At 51.6% G+C, this 23,213-nt stretch overlaps 1 protein-coding gene and 1 long non-coding RNA gene across 3 annotated transcripts; one reads left to right on the top strand and one right to left on the bottom strand.

Annotated features, from left to right (window-relative positions):
• Positions 1-6,445, bottom strand: CA3H20orf85 (chromosome A3 C20orf85 homolog). 2 transcript variants are annotated; one of them, XM_042930099.1, is made up of 5 exons: positions 6,325-6,445; positions 4,342-4,423; positions 2,364-2,465; positions 1,870-1,926; positions 1-487 (listed from the first exon to the last, which is right to left on the bottom strand). In XM_042930099.1, exons 1-5 carry the CDS (start codon positions 6,390-6,392, stop codon positions 326-328), a joined length of 471 nt encoding a protein of 156 aa, XP_042786033.1. In that variant the 5' UTR covers positions 6,393-6,445; the 3' UTR covers positions 1-325. The 2 variants fall into 2 exon arrangements, with proteins under 2 accessions (XP_042786033.1, XP_042786034.1); XM_042930100.1 differs by lacking the exon at positions 1,870-1,926.
• Positions 6,446-7,052: 607 nt separating this feature from the next.
• LOC122214858 lies at positions 7,053-16,610 on the top strand. Its single transcript, XR_006200105.1, has 4 exons — positions 7,053-7,081; positions 11,792-11,927; positions 14,160-14,236; positions 16,244-16,610. It is a non-coding gene; the product is annotated as an uncharacterized LOC122214858 (long non-coding RNA).
• Positions 16,611-23,213: the final 6,603 nt, after the last annotated feature.

Here is a 23,213-nt window from a genome sequence, read left to right on the forward strand (position 1 = left end):
TTTGATTCTTAAAATTCAGTCACGTTGTTTTTTAAAAGCCATACTTAGAAATTCCCAAGGTATCAAAACAGAATTCAGAGACTCTATTTTGCCTTATTCATTACATTAGCCAGGAATGAGTGTGTCAGGAGAACGTTCTGGAGGGGAGGTGTTGATGCATTGAAAATGTCAAGGGGCTGTTTTGTGTTCTTTGCAACATCCCCTGAGCAAACGTGGAGGGGAGCTGTATCTGCAGAGGGGGGGCTGGGGAGCTCCTCCCTGCGCTGGCTTCGACATCAGCGGCCTGGGGCGTGGCCGGCAGGTGCCCAGCGGCTGGCCTCTGGACTCAGTGGATGCCTTGCTCCGGCCAGCCTAGCTCTTTGGCACACGCCCCTTTGCAGATCCTGATCTCAAAAGCGTGCGCCAGACCCTTGTTCAGGCCTGGCACCCCGGCTCTCCAGCCGATGAAGCCCTGGGTCGTCTTCGGGACTGGCGGGGACGGAAGGATCTGGAATGGAGACGTAGGGGGTTTAGCCACTTGGGCCACAGTGACACGGGGCATGTCCACCGAGGCACCAGGATCGGCACGTGAGGCCCGATGGGGAAAGGACAGGAAGGTCTCCCTAAGTGAGATGCGCCCAGGGTACACACGCTCCGGTCAGCTGGACCCCGAGACTCGCTTCTCGCCACAAAACCATGAAGCCAGGGGTGATTCTTTATCTGGTCATGCCCAACACACTGACTCATGACCTCCAGGAAAGTAATTGTTTTTTTAATAAATGCTTTTATTTATTTTTTGAGAGAGCGAGAACAAGCGGGGGACAGGGAGACAGAGGATCTGAGATGGGCTCTGTGCTGACAGGCTGACAGGTTCACAGCAGCGAGCCCGATGCGGGGCTCGGACTTATGAACCGCAAGAGCATGACCTGAGCTGAAGTCGGATGCTCAACCGACTGGGCCACCCAGGCGCCCCTGGGAAGATAATTTTTATCTGATAAAAGAGCAAAAAGGAAAAAAAAAAGTAAGGTTCAGAAATATCAGGGCACCTGGGTGGCTCAGTTGGTTAAGTGCCCGACTCTTGGTCTCAGCTCAGGTCATGATCTCCCGGTTTGTGAGTTCGAGCCCCACACCGGGCTCTGCGCTGACAGCACAGAGCCCCTGCTTGGGATTCTTTGTCTCCCCCTCTCTCTCTTTCTCTGCTCCTCCCCTGCTCTGTCTCTCTCTCAAAAATAAGTGAACATTTAAAAAAAAGACATATTAAGTAAGTTCACATCCCCCTTTATAAAATATATAACAATACTGTCGGATGGTATCCCGGCGGTTACAAATACTCCCGTTTTCCTCAGGAGGCTTTATGAAACGTGTGTGCATGCATCCACACTCCCCCCCCCCCCCAAACTGTAGAGGCCACAGGAATGAAAAGTGATAGAATATAATTAAAGACCGAAGGAAAATGAGGCTCTGTCTGAAATGAAAAACCACCGTTTTGTTCGTCAATTCCCTGGACAGACTTGAAATATTTGGAAAACGAGGGCAAATGTTTACATTAGTTTCTCCCCTTCCATTTGAAATAAGGCCCTGTTCTGCCTCAGGGCTTTTGTACACGCTGTTCCCTTTGCCTGGAAAGCTTGTCCAGGGCTGGCTCTTTGTCATCCTTCAGTCCTCAGCTCAAGGGGCATCACCCTGTCCTCTGTTATGCTCTAAAACCTCACCTGTCTCTTTCCTCCATGGCATTCAGCACAGCATCTAACAATTGTGTTGATTTTCTTGTTTCATGTGGGCCCCCCCTCCCCACCCCCTTGTCTTTTCTTCCTGTTTACCACTGTTTACCCAAGCAAGCCCCTGGCACCCACCAATAGCTAACCGTCATCGGAACTCTCTAAAACCCACCGGGTAACGTTCCAAATCCTTCGCAGGCGTTCTCCCACGGAACCCCGACACTATTCCCTGAAATAGGTGCTTTCGTTAACCCCCATCGTACAGGGGGGAAAGGAGACACAGGGCAATCGGACGCTCCCAAGACCACGCAGAGGGTGAGCAGCCGAGCAGGATTTGGATCCCGGTGGTCTGGGCCCGGTCCTTCCCCCGCCCCGGTTTCGGGCCCAGCCCCCAGAAGTGTTTGCTGAATGACGGGACCAACCCCATCCTTTTCTCGGCCGCCCTCTGCTTCTGCAGCGCTGGACGCAGTGGTCCTCGCGAGTGTCGTGTGGGGACGGGTAGCCTGATGTGTTCCCCGCACGGGGGCTCCGACAGGGCCTGGAAACTGGCCTCCCACCTGCTGGGCGCCACCGCCTTCTTACCTACCGCGGAGTGGGGCGAACACAGTTCCCTGCAGGGCTCATTTCTTACTTAGGAAAATAAGTATTCAAAATGACTTGGCGAACCTTGATGTATTTTTCCACTGGGGTCACGGGCCGGACGCGGAATCGCTCGGGAAGCTCGATTTTGGGCTTCGGGGTGAGGGGTTCTTCGTCACCCTTGAGCAACTGAAACACAGTCCCCAGAGACAGGAAGCCTCAGACTGAGGTTAGTGGGAGCCGTCTCGTCCCTGTCCCCCCGGAGAGCCGCCGTTTGCAGGTGACCGAAGCAGGGCTCAGAAACGTTGGGGAGCTTGAGAGAAAGGGGCAGACTGGGGACCGTCAGCTCGGCCTCGGGACTTGGCGCTTGGCTGCTGTGCCTTATACCAGCTTTTGCACCTGCCAATTTATACTCCCGCGTCGTAATTTGGGAAAACCTCACAGGTTGCGGACTCAAAAACTTGCCAACAAGCTTCCAGGACCAATCTTGAAAATATTAGAGGAGAGTCCCCATCCCCCCTTTTAATTTGTAAAGCGATTTTGAACTCCGAAATCCCAACTTAATTACATGTGAGGAATATTAATACAGACTCTTTTTATGCATTTTGTATTAATAAGGACTCATTTTATGCATAAAATCTCAAGTTGTAGAATTCTGTAAGTATTAAAAAAACTCATTAAGAGTGGCATAATTTGAAAGCTAGCGGGTGGGGTCAATTACAAATGGGGTTTGGAATTATGCGATTATTGTGCCGTTCTGCGGTCCCTCCCGAGAAATGTGGTCTCCAGGTTGTTGTGTCCTGGGGGTAGTTTGAAAGGCTGTGGTCATGGGGCGCCTGGGTGGCTCAGTCGGTTGAGTGTCCGACTCTCGGTTTTGGCTCAGGTCATGATCTTGCAGTCTGTGAGGTCAAGCCTGGCGTCAGACTCTAGGCCACCAGTGCAGAGCCTGCTTGGGATTCTCTCCCTCCCTCTCTCTCTTCCCCTCCCCCACTCGCTCTCTCTCTCAAAATAAATAAATAAACATAAAGAAAGAAAGGTTGTAGTCTGGTGGCCACCGTCCCACTGAAGCCCATGCAAGCATTTTACATCTGTAAGGTGATTTACAGACCCGAGCCACTACTCAAGAGTCAGATTTCATTTCTTTACTTAAAATTTTTTTAAAGAAATATTTTTTTATTTTTGAGAGAGCGAGCGAGCCAGAGAGAGAAAGTGAGTGGGGAGGGCAGAGAGAGAGAGGGAGACACAGAATCCGAAGCGGGCTCCAGGCTCTGAGCTGTCAGCACGGAGCCCGACACGGGGCTTGAACCCGTGAACTGGGAGATCGTGACCTGAGCTGAAGTCGGACGGTCAACCGACCGAGCCGCCCAGGCGCCCCTGGCCAGATTTCATTTAAACGGGTGGGTTTCTGGAGTCTCTTGAGCCACGGGGCATCTGCACTTCTCCTGTCTATCAGGTAGCACTCAGCTGAGCTGATGAGCTCTGCATGGGCCCAGGGGTTTCTACAGTCACATCTCCCACTCCCTAGTAATTACGCCTGGCGCTTCTGCCTGTTTCTGTTCCCTGGCTGGTTTAGGAAATACCTAGAATATTTCCCCGGTAATCCCTGTATATTCACCTGGCTTCTATTCTCGTCCCATCTGAACTACACACTCACCCAATGAGGCCGCTTGAGGACTGGCAACCCATTTTACAGATGGGTAGTCTGAGGCCAAGTGGTCCTGCAACCAGGCAGACCAGTTTCTCCCCTTGGTGCTTCCCTGTATTAACTGTATGACTTTGCAAGTCTTGGAGCTCAATTTCTTAATTCAGAAAATGGGCATAAAACAGCACTCCCTTCTGTGCAAGAGTTGTTGTGTGGATTAAACGAGCTGGTTCGGATGAAGCACCCAGAACATGGCTGGCTCGTAGTAAGTGCTCAATAAATTCGCCTATAGGTTTCAGAGTTACCGGTTTTCGTATACAGCACTCCGTTTAACTTTATTCTTACAAATTATGCACTTCCTAACCATTTATTCTTTGAAATAATCAATTCTGTAACCTCTGGGCTCATAAAATCTCTATTTACCTCCTCGAGAGGGGTTGCTAAAAATCCCCAGTTCTGGGCCCAGTTTTGCCGCGCTTCGGTTTCAGCTTTCAGGCGGTATTTCCTGAAAAACAAAACAAAACAAAACAAAACAAAGGTCCTAAGTGCTGGGCGGCATTGGAAAAAGGTTAAAGTAGCAAGCTCTAAAAGGTCCACTGGGGAAAATTTTACTTTTTTCCATGCGTGTTATCGACTGAACTATGCCTCTGTGCCAGAAAGGGAGCTGGGTGCCAGAGGGAGCAGGAGTCCCGGTCTCTGGGGACCACGAGGGGTGACAGGCGTCTAAAGACCCAGAGGTACGGGTTGGATGGCACGCTGGGGACAAGACTTGGGGCTGGCTCTGCCCGAGGGGCCATGTAGGTATTAGAGTCCTTATTTTGGTGAAGTGAGTGAGGTGGGGTGAGGCGTCTGGAGTGCAGAATTTAAGGGGTGCTCACTTCCAGGTTCTGGCAAGTGCACAGCCAGCATGGCCTGACCTTGAGAATGAGCCTCCTTAAATACTGCCCCCCAGATCCCCCACCGGCCCCGCCCTAATCCTGGTCCTGCTTGTGCTCCACAGTAAATATGATTTATATACAGTGACCTACTAGTTGAGGGCTGGCGTGTCACATTTTGCACACATCTAATTAAACATTTACTCATTTTGACTTTCAAGCTTCTTTTCCTCTTTTGGAATCAGTGTCTGCACCCCCACCCCACCCCCACCCCCCACCCCTCCAGAGCCTAGTGTCTCCACCGCTCTGGAGGTCCCGAACAAGCTTTCTGCCCTGGGCACTGAGCATCTAAAGCAGAGTCTAGTCTAATGGAGATATAACGTGAGCCTCAGGTATGAGCCACGTACATAATAACAATTTTCTAGAAGCCACGCTAACGGAAAAGTGAAAATAAACGGCTGAAGTTAATTTTAATATTAGTGTCTTTGGGGGGTATGAAATCTTCGAAATCTGTTGTTTCTATTATATTTACAGTTCGTTCCAATTTGGGCCAGCCACTGGCTCAGTAGCCACTTTGGATGTTGGACAGAACCGTCTAAGGGTTGAACCGGCTCTCTTCACACAGGAGGGGGCATCTGATTTGGGTCCTGAAGGATGAGTATGAGTTTGTCTGGTGGAGAAGGGACGGAGGGGCATTTTAAACGGACGGAACATACCTGTCACGGCAGTCTTACAGGTGTCTGAGACAAAGATAAAAAACAATGAATAGCTGTGTATTTTGTGCCAAAGGATTCTGGCTTCCCATTGACAAGAGAGGGGTAAAGTTTCCTATAAAAATAAATTTGAGCGAAAAAGAAAGCCAGTTTAAAGAAAAATATGAAGTGATTAACGCAGGTTTTACAAGGAAATGATAAAAATCAGAGAGACGGCCAGCAGGATAACTGAAGTTTAAGAGGTAAGCAATTATGCTTCATTGTTACTCAACTTCACTTACTTGCATCTAAATTAGTAACCTCCCATGTTGGTGGAAACTTCAGAGATGGTGTATTTAGCGATTCAATAGAATGCCGAATAAAAACACCCATGACAAATGTCTGCTGAACATAAACCTTTTAGAAAATGGATCGGTTTTTTAAATTGAAATGTCTTACTACTTAAAAAGGCAGGAAAATCAAGAATGTAAAGAGCCTATGCATACCTCATTCAAATTAAGTATTAAGATATTTGTTTTATTTTTTTTGTAATTTGGTAAATCTTAAAAATAACATGTTGGTCGGCTCAACAAGCAAAGATTTGCAGATGATTGCAAAACCAGATGTAGTATCTTTTATCTTTCGTCGTGGGCCTAAGCGGAGAAAGGCTTTCTGGTGGCCCTCATGTCCCTGACGTCGCCCAGACCACCTCCAGCGCACGGTCCTGGCGCCCGGAGGTCGACCGCCTCCAGGAGCTGGAGGGGAAACTGAGGCCGCCAGGTGTGCACGCTCGAGGTGGGGACGGCCCCGCCCACCGGGTACGGGATCCCGGGCGTTACCAGATCTCGTCTTGGGCGACGAGGTTCATGCGCTCGGCCGCAGCGGTGCTGAGAGGTTTCTGCGTCATGTGGGCTCTTGGTCTCTGGGCTCCCGGCGCGCACCAGCCCTGGGCTCGCCGGCGTCTCGCGTCGCCAGGGAGACCGGTTGCCCAGCAACGCGGGACGCGGAGGCGGAGGCTGTGCTGCACCTGGCGCGGGGTGCGGGCGCGAGGCTCCAGCCGAGGCCGTGCGCCCGCTGCCCTCCTCCGCCCGCCTCCGAGCCCTCCGCCCACCTCCCTGCCCACCTGCCTGGCCCTGGCGGCGGCGGCAGCCCTTCTCCTGTGCGGGAAGCCCTAGGGAAGCCTCACCGCCTCACCACCCTCCCCCCTTTAAAATTTAGGCCTGCGAGGCAAGTACGCACACCCACGAGTGTACCCATCCTAAATGTACCAAGCTTGATGAATTCTGTCACAGAGGAACGCACCCCCCCGGAGCCACGGTCTGGATTATCAACTAGGACCTTCCAGCCCACCCGCCTTGTCCACTTCTCTGGGGGGGTGATTAGTTTCCCTGGCATTTGAACTTTGCAGAAGTGACTCGTCCAGGGCCCAAGGTTGTGTTTGAGAGGTTCATCCACCTTGCTGTGCGTGCCTCGGCGTGTTCTTTGTTCGTTTCCACTCCCGAAGTCTATCCTGCTGCCGCTGGGGTGGGGATTGGGGTTTTGGCCACCCCAGTGCTGCCCCGAGTATTCCTGCACGTGGCTTGGGGAGAGCGTCGCGTATGTATGCATTTCTGCTGGTATTGACCATTTATAACAATCCCCTGCATGAAATGCACAGATAATACGGCCTGCACACCCCACACCCACACCCTCCTTCATGCCCATCAACACCAACCCTTCGTGACTGGGGTTCTCAATCGGTTCGTTGACTGACTTGGCGATCTCCCAAGGTTTCCACCAGCCCACGTTGTCAGAGGCCTGGAATTGGACAACGGGTCTAAGAGACAACAGTTAATGGACAGACTTGGAGGGCAGGGCGCCATGTTTTTTTGCCCAAGCAGCCAAGAGGTACACAGGTGCCCAGAGACTCATGGGACTGAGCGAAGGGGGTCATCATGCTTTTGCTGAACTACAGGCCGTCTCCGGGATAATTACCAAGGTCACCTGAGGGGGCGTGGGTGTTTTACCTTCCAGTTGGGTACCTGTGATTCTCCCTGGAATGTCTGCCTCCCTCCCTTTCCCTGACCTCCTTGCTCCCTTATCAACAGATTAGTGCTTTTATGGGGCTGTTGGGGGAAGTATTTACATATAACAATGTTCTCCGCACCCAAGGCGTGTATATTTTTCTTGGCTCTTGGGAGGTGCTGGGTAGAGGCCCCAAATCGGGGTGGTCCCATTTGCCCACTCAGCCAAAACAGTGAGGGGGCCGGGCGGGGGCTGGAATTAGAGAGGATAGGTTAATTCATGAATGTGGTACACATTATGCCCTTGGCTGAGCAAGCTGGTGGGCCTGGTCGGATTGCCACAGGCTGGACAAGTGTCCGGGTGGGCTCAGGGTTTTCTTTCGGGCCTTTTTTTGTGAAGCCACCATTCTTACAACAGGGGGTAAGTAATCTGGAAAGCTGTGTGAGCAGTGGACGGCGGGGAGAGGAGGATCCATCATGTAGGAGGGCAAAGTCAGCTTTCCCTTCGGGAAGCTTCCAAGATGATTCTGTTAAAATGATTAAGAGTAAGTTCACTTACTGAATGTCTCTGTATGCCGGGCTCATTCATTCTACAAATGTCTGCCGAGCACCTCCGATGTGCGCGGTGATGCAGGAAGGGACCAGACGGACTAAGTCTTTGCCCCTGCCCCAGGGGGAGGGGTGGACACGTCTGGAGGAAAGACAATGAGGCAATAAACAAATGCACACACCGGCTCATGCCAGGGAGACACGTCTGGCCCGAGGAGGCTAAATCAGGAAGGAGGTTCAAGGTGATGGGGAGTCAGGGGAGAGGTATGGGAAGAACTATTGTGAGTGGGTAGGGAAGCCCAGGTCCTGAGCTGAGCCGGCCCCGAGGGTCTGGAGAACACTAAGGAGGCCAGTGCAGCTGGAGGCATCCCTGGAAGGTGTGGTGGGTACAGATATGGACAAGCAAGGACAGTGCCTTCCAGGAGGTCAGTCGAGTGGGGGCACAGATGTGAACGCCCCCAGATGATAACGCATCGTTTCATCATTCTGGATGGGGTAACAGTAGGATGATGTGATTTAGAGCGTGTCCCTGATGAGGCAGGGAAGTACAGAGGCGGCGAGGAGTGAGTTGGGTTTTGAAGGATGAGTAGGAGTTTGCCAGTTCTGCCCATTCTCCTCAGAAATAGCTGCATGGGCCACCCTGGGGGATGGGTCTAGGATGAGAAGTGGTTGAGGTTCAACGTCCAAGCTTTGGGACTGGATGTGGCCTCACGCCCTGCCTCTGCTGTGTTCCATCTCAGTGGCCTCAGGAAAGTTGGTTGACCTCTCTGAGCCCATGTCCTCATCTGCCAAATGAACTTGTAGGGGTCTGAGGAGGTGGCGTAGGGGGAGCAAATGTGAATGGCTCTGCATGCTGCCAGAGCGGTTGGTGCTCACGAAGAGCGGAGAACGTTGCCCAACGACCAGCCTGCGGGTTGCCTCGACACAGGAGGCGTCTTTGGCCAAAGGCACGAAGGTTTGGGAGACAGTGTGGGGAGATGGAAATGAGGCCTTGACTGGAGCTGGGCTTTGCTTCTTGAAGATGTCAGTTTTGAAGAAGAGGCTGTGGGCGGCTGGTGGACTGGCCCGGAGGGCGGGATTCCTTCTTTCCTGAGAGGGGAGAGAGCTACACTCACCTGGGGCAGCCCCGTGGGCCTTCCTGAGGCGCCATAGTAACCATCATGGCGCCAGCATTCCCTGGGCCCCAGCTGGATCCTTCTTTACATTCTCTAATTTCACGAAGGAGGGATTCCTTCGGTGACATTTTGTAGAATGGAAAACCGGCTCGAACAATTGGTGGGAGAGAAAGGATTTGAAGCAAACTTCAAAGGCCCTCGTCTGACCGTGAACTCTGGGTTTGGGGGTGACTCTTCCTCCCTAGGAGCAGGGCCTGCAGGAAGATGGGGCGTCCACATATCCTATCCTCCTCCTCTCTCTTGATAATCAGGAGGCCCTTCTCTCTCCGGATGATTTTTAAGCAGCTGAGCTTGGCCGTGGGTGTCCAACCCAAGCAGCAAAGGACAGTGGGAAAGAAGCCCAGCTCTGGTTTTTCTGAGGTGTTGCCGGAACTTTCGGTGGGTCTTGCGAGGTTCTGGGCCTCTCCCTGAAACTGCTGTCAGGCAGCCGAAGTTGGTGGAGGACCCAGATGAGGCGGAGGCCCTGCGCTGCCACCTGCAGGCGCTCCCTGAAGACACCTTCCTGACTGACGGGCACGGATTTGCTTCAACCAACTATGAACAGAGCCCCCACTCACCGTCCTGTCAGCATGAACGACCAATCTTCAATCAGCTTGACCACCGAGGGCTCTAGGGTTGCCAGATTCAGTAAATACAGGATGTCCAGTTAAATTTGAGTTTCACGGAGCAGATTTATGCCACACTATGTTTATACCAAGAAATTGTGTATTGTTCACCCAAAACACAAATGATCCAGTGAAGAAATGGGCAGAAGACATGAATAGACACTTCTCCAAAGAAGATACCCAGATGGCCAACAGACACATGAAAAGATGCTCAACATCACTCATCATCAGGGAAATGCAAATCAAAACCATGATGAGATATCACCTCACACCTGTCAGAATGGCTAAAATTAACAACTCAGGCAACAGCAGATGTTGGCGAGGATGCAGAGAAAGACGAACCCTTTTGCGTTGCTGGTAGAAATTCAAACGAGTGCCGCTATTGTGGAAAACAGTATGGCGGTTCAAACAGAACTGCCCTACAACCTAGCAAATGCACTAGTAGGTGTTTATCCAAAGGATACAGGAGTGCTGATTTGAAGGGGTACATGCACCCCAATGTTTATAGCAGCACTATCAACAATAGCCAAAGTATGGAAAGAGCCCAAATGTCCATCGACTGATGAATGGATAAAGTTATGGTATATGTATACAATAGAGTATTACTCGGCAATCCAAAAGACTGAAATCTCGCCATTGGCAACAAGGTGGATAGAACTAAAGTGTATTATGCTAAGTGAAATTAGAGAAAGACAAATATCATATGATTTCACTCATGTGGATGAAAGAAACAAAACAGATGAACATAAGGGAAGGGAAGGAAAAATTAGATAAAAACAGAAAGAGAGGCCAACCATAAGAGATTCTCAAATAGGGAGAACAAATTGAGGGTTGCTGGAGGGCAGTCGCGGGGGGGGGGGGGAATGGGTTAAATGAGGGATGGTCATAAAAAAGGGTGCTTGTTGGAATGAGCACTGGATGTTATATACAAGTGAGAAATCACTGAATTCTATTCCTGAAACCAATATTACACTATATATTAACCAACTTGGATTTAAATTAAAAAGAAAAAAGAAATCTCGTGCGGTTTCGCTGGGTCCCTTGTCATCTCTGAACATCCTAGTCTCGGTGAACTTCTGCATTGGTATGTGTGCCTTCTCCTCTCCTCGTTCTAGGAGTGGAAACCTCCTCCCTACGATATTTGAAACAAGACATTCGCGGACCTCTGACGGACACTGTTCACCATTTCTTCACTTTAATTCCGTTCTTTTGGAAAGAGTGTTATTCAGGAAGAGCTGGGAGGGGAAGGGATGGCCACACTTGCTGATTCCCATCATACGTGGGAAAAGGAGGAAATATTTACAGCTTGGGAAGGTTTGCCGTATTCCTGCATATTAATATTTTTGGCCATCTCTCAGCATTCTGGGACAGTTTTTAGGTTTTATTTTTTTCCCCCATCTTGCTGTTGCTCTAGAAAACCTTTCAACAACTGGAGCCAACTGTTTCTTTTTAGTTTTTAAGCTTAAACAGTTTTCTTTTTTATTTTGTGATTTTTTTTTTTGAAACCAAAGAATGTTTTGTGCAGCCAACGTCCCCGCCAGCCAGCCAGCCAGCCAGCGTGCCTTTTTCCGCAGCGCGGGTGATTATCACCTCGACTGCATAACAAAGACATGAAGGCTTGAGATAAAGGTGCCAATTTGCAGGGCAGGTTTTTGATGGCTTCACCGAGCTTAAGGAACTCCAAGGGTCTCTAGTCCTTGCGCCCCCATTATGTTAGCTCGGGTCACAGCAAAGGGACTCTTGTCTTACCTTACAAAGTGTCCACACTCCACACACGTAAAGTAACAATTAACATCACTCTCTGGGGTTTATTGAAGAAGAACAAAGCCGAATCCCTCCCACCGCGCCCCGGAAGCCTCCCTCTCAGCTTTGTTCTCCGCTGGGCGCAATTATCAATGGCTCCACGTCGGGCCCCTCCGGGTCAGGGTGCATTTTGTTCCTCTCTTTCCCTCTCACCTGCCCCTTCCTTTCCAGCCTCTCTTGTGCCAGCTCTTAGGATGTGAGAAAAGCCCAGCCCCTGTGTGAAAAGTAAGCCTGAATGCTAGGGGAGAAGAGCCAGCTTTGATTTCCAAGCGAGACTAACACTCAGCGATCTTTGCAGGGGAAGGTGGTAAGTGCCCAGGAGAGGTCCTCGGGTGGCTGTCAGAATGGAAGGCAGAGGGTGTCCGTGGGCTGTCACAAGGCGCGTCTGCAATGAAGCCTCTGTGCTCGAGGAGGAGTCCGCTTAGAAGTGCATGTGCTCTGAGAATGCAGGTGTCGCCCAAGAAGGGCTTGGAGTAGCCTGAAGTCGCAGGTACCGTCCTTGAATGGAACTCGAGTGGCGTATTACCTGTGATTCCAGAGAGACCTCATCGAGCTGGCCTGGCCAGGCGCAGGGCTTTGCTGTCCAGGGTGGACCAGCTACCCTGGGTTCTGCCAGCAGAGGGTCCGACAGAAGGTTTGGAAGGAAAACTGGACCCCTGCGCAGGAAGGGGAGACGGGAGGTGGTTTCCATGTTCTGTTCCGTAAGATTAGGGGTTTACGTACCTGGCACACCTGTCCCCTTCCCCTTCCGCTGAGGCTTAAGGCAGGCTACGGTTTCCAGTGGTCATTCATTCGTTCATTCACTCAACTGACGCATGTACCTAATCTCCTCTACGTGCTGGGCTTTGTGCCAGGCACTGGGGACCCATCAGGGGCAAGACAGGACTGATTCCAACCTCAGGAAGCTCCCAGTTTAGTAAACCAATAAACCAGGAGACTTTCAGATGGGGACAAGCGTTAAAAAAAACAAAACAGAACATGTAAGGGGTGTCGTGGGGTGAGGGAGTTGTGGCAGTAGGATGCCAGGGGAGGTGGCATTTGAGCAGGGACGCGAGCAGTGCAAGCAAGCCATCTCTGGGGACAGAGGAGGACACCCATGGGGGCTGGGCGGCCCACCAGGCCTCGGCACCAGGTGGGTCTGGGGAATTTGGACTTTTTATTCCAAGTTCAGTGGGAGGTGCTTAGCGCACCTGGGTAGGGCTGTCCAGTCCAACACACAGGCTTTGCGGCCTCGGGCACAGCGTAGGACCCCCTGGGTCCCCACAGCCCCCCGGAGGATGTCCTCTCATGTTCTCATTGCTGCTTTTCGGGGTTCAAGGGCATCAAGGGGTTCAGGGCTGGGACCTCATGAAAGAGAGTAGGAAGATCGCGCTCCTGAAATCTTTTGCAGACTATCCCCTTCCGTGCTTGAAGTGGTTCTGGGATAGCAGCTAACTATACTTCCCTCCAGCCTGGCTGGGGCCTGGTTGATCACCAGGTGACATTTCACCGGGCTGCCGTGATTGGCCAGATAGGAGGACATGTGACCGAAGCAGGGCCAATCAGAGTCTTTCCCTGGGTTTTTATGCACAGACACCAAGCTGGGATGACCCTTTTTGTCCCTAGGCTGGGATATGGAAAGCTTAGAGCTGTCTGTGGCCAAACCCCTCTCTTCCTGCCCCTGTGCATGCTGCTTCCCTGCCGGTAGGGGAGAAGCCTGAATGCTCCAGGAAACAAGGAGGCCAGTGTGCAGAGAGCGGAGAGGGGGAGGGGAGGGTCGAAGTGATGGCGCAAGAGAAAAATCTAGTGATGGTTTGGATGTGTGCAGGTTCCTGAGGCCAGCTCTGCCCCTGGGTTTCCCAGTTACTCGAACCAGTTAAAGCCCACTCCAGTTTTGGTCGTGATGGGGGTCTACCCGTCGCAACAAAACGGATTTCAGACCATTTCGCTCTGGAAAGTCGCCTAACCCTCCCGCCTCGGGAAAGTCACGTGGCTAGTCAAACGTCCTTGGTCTTAATTTGCTTAGTCCCCCCCTCCCCCACCCAGTGGCCCCACTGCTTCCGGGCTGGGTCCGGTGTGGCAAGGGTTTGCCGTTTGCCTAGTGCACCGGCCCTGCCTGTGTCCGGTCCTAGGGACGCCCTGCGGGTCACGCACATTCCCCAGCCCTCCCCCTCCCCCCCCCCTCGCGGCTGGGAAAGGAAGCCCCTTCTAGGGAGAGGAGGAAGCCACACAGGGGGCTGCGCGGGGAGGGGGCGGTGGCTCAGGGGCCAGAATGTTCATCTTGGAGCTCTGGGGACACCCTCACGTCTCCCCACCGCTCCACTTAGCACCCGGAGCCGCTTTGCGGCCGCTCCTTTTTGGAGGTTCGCCTTCTCGGCTGCGCGGGGAGTAGGGCGTCCTGACGTGGGTACCGCCTGGCTGTCACCCCACGGTGATGACGACCACGGATAAGCTGGAACTTACTTAGCACTTGCCGGGCTGAGTGCCTGCGAAGCCCCTCTGCCTTGCGACCTCACGGTAGCCCCATGACGCGGGAGTGATGAACGTTCCTCTTTTGCAGAGGCAGACACAGCATCAGAGAAGCTCAGGCGCTGGTCCACGGTCGCACAGCTTTATCGCCGGAAAGCCGAGATCCAGGTGTGCGTAGGCAGCAGTGTGGCAAACTGCAAGGCGAGAGCTCACCCGGGGTGTCCTGGGGCCTCCTGGATGGACAGTGGTCCGCAGTACCTTTCCCGCGACAATCTGGGCCGTCCCACGTGACCGTAAATGACTGCAAAGGAAGGAGAGAACAGCGTTTCTCCTCTCCGTCCCCACCGCACCCCTCCCCCAGGCTCCGTGGGCGTCTGTTGGGCATTTCTTAAGGACCTGCTGCGGGCCGGGCTCCTGGCGTGGGCGGTCGGGGGTCTAAGCGTCCTCCCACGCTCTAGGCCCAGCCGCCGGTCAGTGCCTGGCACACAGCGGGCCCTCTGGGGACACTTGTCTGGTGGAAGGAAGGCTGTCCTAGCCTTCCGGAGCGGGAGGCCTCACCCGGGACATGAAAGGGCATCTCGCGTGGCTGAGAAACGTGGTCCCCCTCCGTCTGTCATGGACGTGGGGACAGGACCCACGGGGACTCCGCATGTTTGATCTGAGAGGCGAATGGCTTCTGTGCAGTCACCTCTCTCGGGGGCCTCAGGCCTATTGTTTGCTTTCAGACAACTTCGTCTCGAGTGGATTTTATTATTTTTTTATTTTTATTTTTTTACAATATTTTATTTTATTTTTTATTTTTTTTCAATAAATGAAATTTATTGTCCGATCGGTTTCCGTACAACACCCAGTGCTCATCGCAAAAGGTGCCCTCCTCAATGCCCCTCACCCACCCCCCATCAACCCTCAGTCCAGTGGATTTTAAAGGAAAGCTCGGGGGCTCTACGAGATGCAAAAGGCTAAGGTGGGAATGCGGGTTGTTTCAGAGACCTGGCTGCGGTTACTGGGGGACCGCGTGTGGGCCAGGTCTTTTAAAGCTAGTGAACGAGGAGAGCAGTGGCTCCCAGCCCGCGACTGTCTGCCCCGTCGTCGGACGTCGTTGAAAGGGAGCATTCAGGGGCAAGTGGGGACCCTCCTGGGGGCGTGTCCGTGGCCCCCTGACCTCGTCCCCCTCCCATCTCACCCGATGAGCCCCCATCCGGCCCCCTCATCACTCCCGTGGGCAGCCAGGGGGGCTCGGCGGTCGCAAACTGGAGCGTGGACCCTCCCTGTGTTAGGCCCCCCCCAGCGGCCCTCCCGTGTTCTCAGGAATGACGTCGTGCGGTGCGAGCTGGGCTGTGGAACTGGCCTCTCCAGGTTCGAATCCTTCCCTATTTACCAGCTGTGCTCACTTGAGAAGATTCCTTCCTCATCTGTAAAATGGAGATCACAATAATATCCCCCTCGACAGCTGTCATGAGGAAGAAATGAATTAGCACCATGTATGAAAGGCATTTGCACACGGCCTAGCACAAGTTATAGACAACGAAAGTGTTTGCTCTTGGGGTCAGGTGGAGACTGCTGGTGGTGGACATGGGCCCTGCCTAGGCTGATGCATTCACCTTGATCTCACCTCCAACCTGTCACAGGCTGTGCTCCTGCCTCACCCCCCTGGTTTCCATCTAGGAAACACTTCAGGCCAATTCCTGCCTCCGGGCCTTTGCACTGGCCTTCTCTGTGCCTGGAATGCATGTCGCTTTTCTTCCTCCTCCCTTACAAAGTAACTCTGCTGTCACTTTCTCCAGGAAGGCTTCCCAGACCAGGCCAGATGCCCTCCCCACACTTTGGTAGCAGTTGTAGGGAGGGTTTTAAAGTTTTTTAAAAAATTTTTTATGCTTATTTATTTTTGAGAGAGAGAGCGAAAGTTTTTTTTTTTTTTTGAAGTTTATTTATTTTGAGAGAAAGAGTGCAGGCAAGTGGGGGAGGGGCAGAGAGACAGGGAGAGAGAGAATCCCAAGCAGGCTCTGTACTGTCAGCCTGGGGCCTGATGCGGGGCCGGATCCCCACAACCTGTGAGATCATGACCTGAGCCGAAATCAAGAGTCAGGCGCTTAACCCGCTGAGCCACCCAGCCCCCCTCCCCGCCTCACAGCACGTTTTCATAATGAATTTTCACCAGTGAGTTTTGCTCAACAGGGACCTCTCGGAGTCCAGAACAACGATGGCTCTTGGTTGGCACTCAGGATTCGGTTGGTGAAGGTGTGGATGAGGCAGCCTGCTGTTCTTACCACACATTCACGCCAACGGGCTGCAGAGACCAACAGACCGACTGGTGTGCTGGACGTCCGTGCAGGTGTTTGCAGAACTCCGGACGAGGCAAGGGCAGGACGAGACTGTCTTTCCACCCCTGTCTTCCTCCCTCCTTTGGGGTTTCCCGCTCCCAGCGGTGGCTGCTGCAGACCTAGGGACCATGCACGCACCCCCGCTGGGCCCTCCCAGACCCGCTGAGCGTTGCTGGCTGGGCCGTGCACATCAAGGCAGAAATAAAAAGATGCAACTTTGAGTTCTTTGGCTCCTCTGGGTTTAAATCAAACTCTTAGTGTAATTTCAAACTACTTTCTTTTTTTATTTTTTTTTCTTTTGGTGGGTCTATTTTATACAGAGCATGTTTCAAATCAAAGCAAGGGAACATTTTCCCCCCTTCTTCCCATGAAAGGCAGGGGGTCTAAGACATTTTAATAGCTTTCATATTCCTTGCTCCAAATATATTATTTTAGCACAATAGTTCCTTTGCGGGAGAATTGCTTAAATGATTCAAAATGGATTTAAAAATATATTTCAAGTTTTAATTTTATGCACAGCACATTAATGAGCAGAGTGCCTTAGAGACTGCCTGTCAGTTTAACATATTCACAATATTCTCAACACAGATGTTATTCCATCTAAACCCTTTTAGAGGGAAGAAACCAGTCATTTTTTTCTTGGGGGATGTCAGAAAATATATTATTTTTGAAATTGTATTTTGATCCCAGAATTCTGTGCAAAAATATGATCATTAGGGTCTGGGTTTGCAGAGTCAGTCCCGTGGACACCAAACTTTTAAAAAGTCCCGAAAAGAGGAGCTGTCAGAACCCTTCACTCAGTTCCCGTTCTCTCGCGGGGACTCTGAGCTTCGACAAGTGGAAGTGGAAACAATGGAAACTTCACCGCGCTGTGCGTCAGATGGGTCAGGGTCAGGGTCAGGGTCAGTGGTACAGTTAGGGTCGGGGCCAGGTCATGGTTACAGGTTAGGGTTAGGGTCAGGGTGAGGGTTAGGGTTTAGGGTGAGGGTTAGGAGTTAGGGTCAGGGCCAGGGTTATGGTTTAGGCTAAGGTTATGGGCTAGGGTGAGGTTTAAGGTAAGGGTTAGGGTCAGGGTTAGGAGTTAGGGTTAGGGTTTAGGTTAGGTTCAGGGTAAGGGTCAGGGTTAGGGGTTTGCATTAGGGTCAAGGTCAGGGCTAGGGGTTAGGTTTAGGGTTAGGGTCAAGGTCAGGACTAGGGATTAGGGTTACAGTTAGGGTTTGGGTTGAGCCTCTTTTAAAGACCAGATGGAATGATAGTGGGTTTGATGTGGAAATCTTTAGAAGGTATGACTCTCATTTTCTTGTTTTTCCCATTAAGGTGCCTGATATTGGCATCAATGGGTCTCTGTCTCCTTGGCTTATCAGATATGATCCAGGCTTAGCCAGTATTGAGTATATACAGGCTGGCATTAATCACATCTGTTCCTAAATGTCCCAATCGTTAAGCAGCTGCATAGGTACAGGTGAATTCTTTCTTCCAGGTCAGTGCCAGCTGTGATGGCCTTGATCCTGCCCAGAGTATTTCTGGGTTGGAGTTGCCCTCTGCCCAAGCGCACCTGATTCCTGTGGATGTCGAGGAGAGGTGAGCTTTCTGGAGCCTTCTCTGTGAAACTGGGGAGTGGTGGTCGGGTCAAGTATGTGGCCTAGAAGTGTGTGGCCCACAATGAGAGCCCCTATTTTATCTGTGTAGTGCATGTTTTCCTTGCTGTCCCGGAAGGCTGTTGGCCGTGGGCCTTCCTGAGCTCTCCAGGACCGATCCAGGGCTTTCTGTAGTCAGAGCAGATTTTTATTTAAGCCAGTGCTATGTTCACAGCCTTCTAGCAAAGGCACCAGTTCCCAGCCAGGGCAGTTTTTGTGATGTGCTGGTTTCACACCCCCCACTCCCCTCAACGTGCTGGCTTATCTGAAGGGGCCTTTGCAGGAGGGGACTGGGCACCAGATGTGGGGCTTCTAGAGTCTGGGGCTCTATTCTCCTGTCCCCTGCCTTCCCGGTGCAGCAAGTTCAGGGAGATAAACCCGCAGCTGCTTTCTTAAACAGAAAATGCTAGTATATCTTTTTTTAAAAATTATTTTTATTTTGAGAGGGTGAGGAGGGACACAAAGACAGAGAGAGAGAGAGAGAGAGAGAGAGAGAATCTTAAGTAAGCTTTGTGCTGAGTGCTGAAGTGCCGATGCGGGGCTCTATCTCACATCCCTGGGATCATGGCCTAAGCCGAAATCAAGAGTCGGATGCTCAACCGACTGAGCCACCCAAGTGCCCCTAAAATGCTGGTATATCTTCATTCTTGGTGTATAAGAAAGATTCATGAAAAGACCCCTTTCCCTGTTTTAATAATGAAAGAAATTTTATTTTGAAAATATTAAAGTGATGCATAAAAATATGACCTTGGAGTTCCCACGGAATAAATGGACCCCAGAATAGGTGGGAAAATGTGAGAAATGAGGACAGTGGGGGGGATTTACCGTTCCAGATATTAGCATATGCTCCAAAGACCCAGTCAACGCGTCTGTATTGGTGTTCGAGCAGGCACCTTGATGCGTGAAGCAGTAAGGGCCGGTATCACTCAGGAGGTGTCTATACGGACAGCCGTGTTGCATGTACAATCTAGGGGCTGAGAACTTCCTAATCGAGATCGCAAACCCAAAAGCCGTAAAGAAAAAAGTGATTGTTTTTGACTCTGTGAAATTAAAAAGTTTTCCATGCCAAAGGTATCACAAAGGCAGTACGCACACGACTAATCTGGAAAAAGTATTTCTAACTTTTCTTTTTTATACGTCAGTCAGAGGGTTAATTTCTATTGCAACAGAAAAATTCAAATAATCCAGATGGGTTTAAAGTAAAACGTGGATGTTTTCTCCCTGCCCTCAAGCCCCTTCTCTGGGGGAATCGCTTTTAACGGTTTAGTGAATTTCCTTTGGGGGCCTGGGGGCGGGGGCTCTTTCTTCTTCCTCATCCAGCAAAAGGAATTAATTTTAGTTTTCTTTTGAGCTGCAGCAGTGGGAAAGCGGGAGAACCCACTTGGGTTTTATTTTTGTTGGTTGTTCGCTTTCCCAAACCTGTCATTCCCCCTCCCCCACATCTCTGCTATTATTTACTTAATCTTTTCTTTTACACTTAACACACTTTTAAAAGCATACACTGATTTTAAAAAGGAAACTTTAAATCATTACCATAAATGGAAAACCAGCGCCATTTGCCATATGCAGAAGGTGGTCGTAAAAGTCGCGGGCGCAGAGGTGGTGAAATTCCAGTTCGATGTCGTAGCGGCTTGCTGTCTTTATTAAACACGAGGCTGGCAGCCTCAGGGGTTTGTGAAAAGCGGGCTAGCCTCCAGTGGAGACACTCTTTGGCTGAGGCAGGGGCATGGATTGTAGAGGAATGACTTTGTCGCCATGTTTCCATGCTTTGTGATGCCACCGGCACCTCCAGAGGCAGCGGGGACCTCCCTGTTGGGACGGGTCCCCCTCCAAGAGCCTCTGGTGTGATGGCCCTGGATGGACAGAGAGGACGGCGTTCCTCAAACCCAGCACAGCTTACGATTAGGACTTCAGGTTTCCAAATCCCACAGTTGATCTGCATTCATTTCTTTTTTTAAAGTTTTGTTTTATTTATTTACTTATTTTTGAGAGACAGATCGTGAATAAGGGAGGGGCAGAGAGAGAAGGAGACACAGAATCCCAAGCAGGCTCCAGGCTCCGAGCCATCAGCACAGAGCCCGACACGGGGCTCGAACCCGTGAACTGGGGGATCGTGACCTGAGCTGAAGTCAGATGCTTAACCGACTGAGCCCCCCAGGCGCCCCCTTTAACCCGACATTTTTCAAAACTCCTGAAGCCCTCCTTTTTTAAAAAAATTACTTGAACTTGCCAACGTAGTTTTTTGAGAAGCACTGGGATATTTAGAGAACTTTGGTTGTAACTAATGACAACTAAATACTCTTGCTTTTTTTTTTTTTTTTTTTAAATAAAGGAAAAAGTGATAATTTGGTGAAGTTTTCAGAGCACTTGCCAGTCACCGCCGGGAGAGATACTGTTTCTCGCAAGTTGCGAAACAATGAGGACTCTGATCTTGTGATTACTTTTTTTCTTCTTTTTCTCCTCTCGGTACTTTTTTTGTTCCCCTGACACTGAAAGGTTTGTCTTTTTTGACAAGTTGAGGTCGAGCACAGCACATCCGCGACTCGAGCAGAAACACGAAAATGGGTCTAATCACACGGAGCTCAGGTACTGTCGTTCCAGTGTGAATTTTAGCAGCGATCCCGCTGACATAAGCCGCCTCCGAGAGTGTCCCCTGACCAGCTCAGGGCTGGACGTCGGGAAACACAGGGTCCGGCTGCGAACGAAAGGACACATCGAGCCCGCCATCAACTGTGGGGTGGGAAACGGGTCTGATTGCCAACGGACTATTTCAAAACGTGTCGCTTTTGGTTTCAAAGGTGTGTGTCCCAGTTCCCCGTGTTCTAAAGAACTCCAGAGAGCAGGCAATATTGCACAGCGTTGTTTCTTGGCGGCTTCTGCCACCCGGTGATTACGTGTTACTATTTGTTAACGTCTGTGTTCCCAACTGCTCCATAATAAACGGGCTCATCTCGTGCCCCTGGTAACTAGCTCGCTGCCTGATACACATGGAAATGTGGTTTGTGTCCCAAGGTATAAACAGATACCAGTGAGTGAGCGTGTTCTGAGTGATTAGCTCCGTAATCGCAGGCAGAGAGCGTCAGACTTTGTGCTGGTCTCCTGAGGAGTGTTCAGGATCTAAAAATCTCCCAGCATTGTCGAAAGCGAGTGCCCTCATTGAGTTAATTCAACTAAGGCAAAGAAGGGGGGAAAAAATAAGACGCTTGCAGTTGGCGGCTAAGGAACCGGAGAGGATGAAAATAAGAATTCAGCAGAGAAACAATGCCGCAAATCCATCTGAGCGAGGCTCTCATTTTCCCACACTAGCTGCCCACCCCCTCCCAGAGGCCAAGTTCAAAGTCATCAGCCAAATGATTGCTCAGCATCCGCTAGACAGGCTGGTGGGGCCCTGGGGGTGAGGGGGGGGGGGGAAGAAAGAAAGGGAGGGAACCGGCAGACTCTAGGGTCCCCTCCTCACTCTCTATTTGACAAGCCCAACGAAGCCGCAGAGGGAGAACGTTTGGAAAGCCTTCCAAAACGCTCAGCGGCTTCCCTAAGCCTCAATTTTTAAAATTATTTTTTATTCTCATAAACTGTGGTACTTTGTGGTCTCTACCTGTGCCCCACATCCTTCCTGCTTCCGGTGGGCTTCCCACAGACCCCAGCTCCAACTCCGTTTCGCCTGTAACTTAGCAGCGGCACGATCCCGGGTGCGCTGTCCCATTATTCTGGGCCTCAGTGTGCTCGGCTGTAAAATGGGCGTGAGGAGAGCCTCAGCTCTGAGGCTGGGCCGTGCTTTTCCGCAGCCGGGACTGTCGCAGCCTGGAACGTCTGGTGACTGATGACCAAACTGACCTCCTTAAGGAAGTTGTTGAGGAGTGGGGGGGGGGGGGGGGGGGATCCAGCAGAGACACAAACCAGAACAGAAATGTGAAAATGCTTGTTTTGGGTAATTAATAGGACTAATAGGCCATCTGTGCACTCTGCCTCGGATTCCAAAGTGCTGCACCCCGGTCTCTTGGGCATGAGTGCGAGCACGTGTGTGCACTCGTTTCCAGTTGATATGCCAGGACACCCAGGCTCGGAGAGGTTAAGTTACTTGCCTGAGGCCCCACAGCTAGTGAACCAAAGTGCACCCAGGGCCAGCTGTCCTGGCTCTTACTCCTGCAGACCCCAGGCCATGCATCAGGAGGGTGGTGGCCCCATTTCCTGAAGATGGGAACGCCGAGGGAGTTTGCTTTAAAGGAAAACAGAAGGAACCTGACCGTTTGTGTTTATAGACTTACACCCGGTGTACAAGTCTTAGGCAACTGGCTCACAAATCCAGGGAGCACTTGTGGATGACCCACGGAGAGACGGGAGCATAAGATCTCAGTCCCCGCCTTCCGGAGCTCTGTGTGGACTCGGGTCGGGAAGGGTGAGGTCACGGAGGCCACAGGGGAGCCAGGTGAGGGACCCACACATGAGCCATTCTGAGCGTGCGGCCAGGTGGTAAATGCTGGCGTAAACCCACAAGAGGCACCACCCCCAGCCCCCAGCAGGTGGCAGCAGTGGGGGGAGGGGAGAGAGGGGCAGGGCTGGGGGAGGGCGAGGGGAGGGGTGGGGCGTCTCTGCGTGGGTTGCGGTCTCTCCGCTGAGCTTGATTGGCTGAGAAGTTCCATGGCAACCATCTCAGTGGGCGCACCAAGCCCTGCGAGCGTGGCAGACAAGCTTAAGGAACCGTTGGCTCCATGAGATCTTTATCAACAGCTCAAAGTCAAACCTGGAGTTTGAGAGGGGCTGTAGGGAAGAGCTGCATTTTTAAAAATTTTTAGTTTTAAATTTTTTATTTATTTTTGAGAGAGAGAGAGAGAGAACAGGGGAGGGGCAGAGAGAGGGAGGCACAGAATCCGAAGCAGGCTCCAGGCTCCGAGCCATCAGCACAGAGCCCGATGCGGGGCTTGAACTTGTGAACCCCGAGATCATGACCTGAGCTGAAGTCGGACACTCAACCCACCCAGCCACCCAGGCGCCCCAAGATGTCCCAGTTTTTAAAAACAAGAATGGATGCCACTTCAGCTGGTCTGGCCTGGCTTTTCTAGAGGTTACTGTTCCCCTTCCGGGTGGCCTGGAATGGAGTCTGGTTTGGGCATTTCTAACCCCTGACCACACCTGGAGGGACATGTGTTGGCCCAGGAGGTGGGCAGGTGTGGAGGGGGGGCTCGCTGA

This window comes from Panthera leo, chromosome A3, assembly GCF_018350215.1.
Source record: "Panthera leo isolate Ple1 chromosome A3, P.leo_Ple1_pat1.1, whole genome shotgun sequence".
Classification (NCBI taxonomy): domain Eukaryota; kingdom Metazoa; phylum Chordata; class Mammalia; order Carnivora; family Felidae; genus Panthera; species Panthera leo.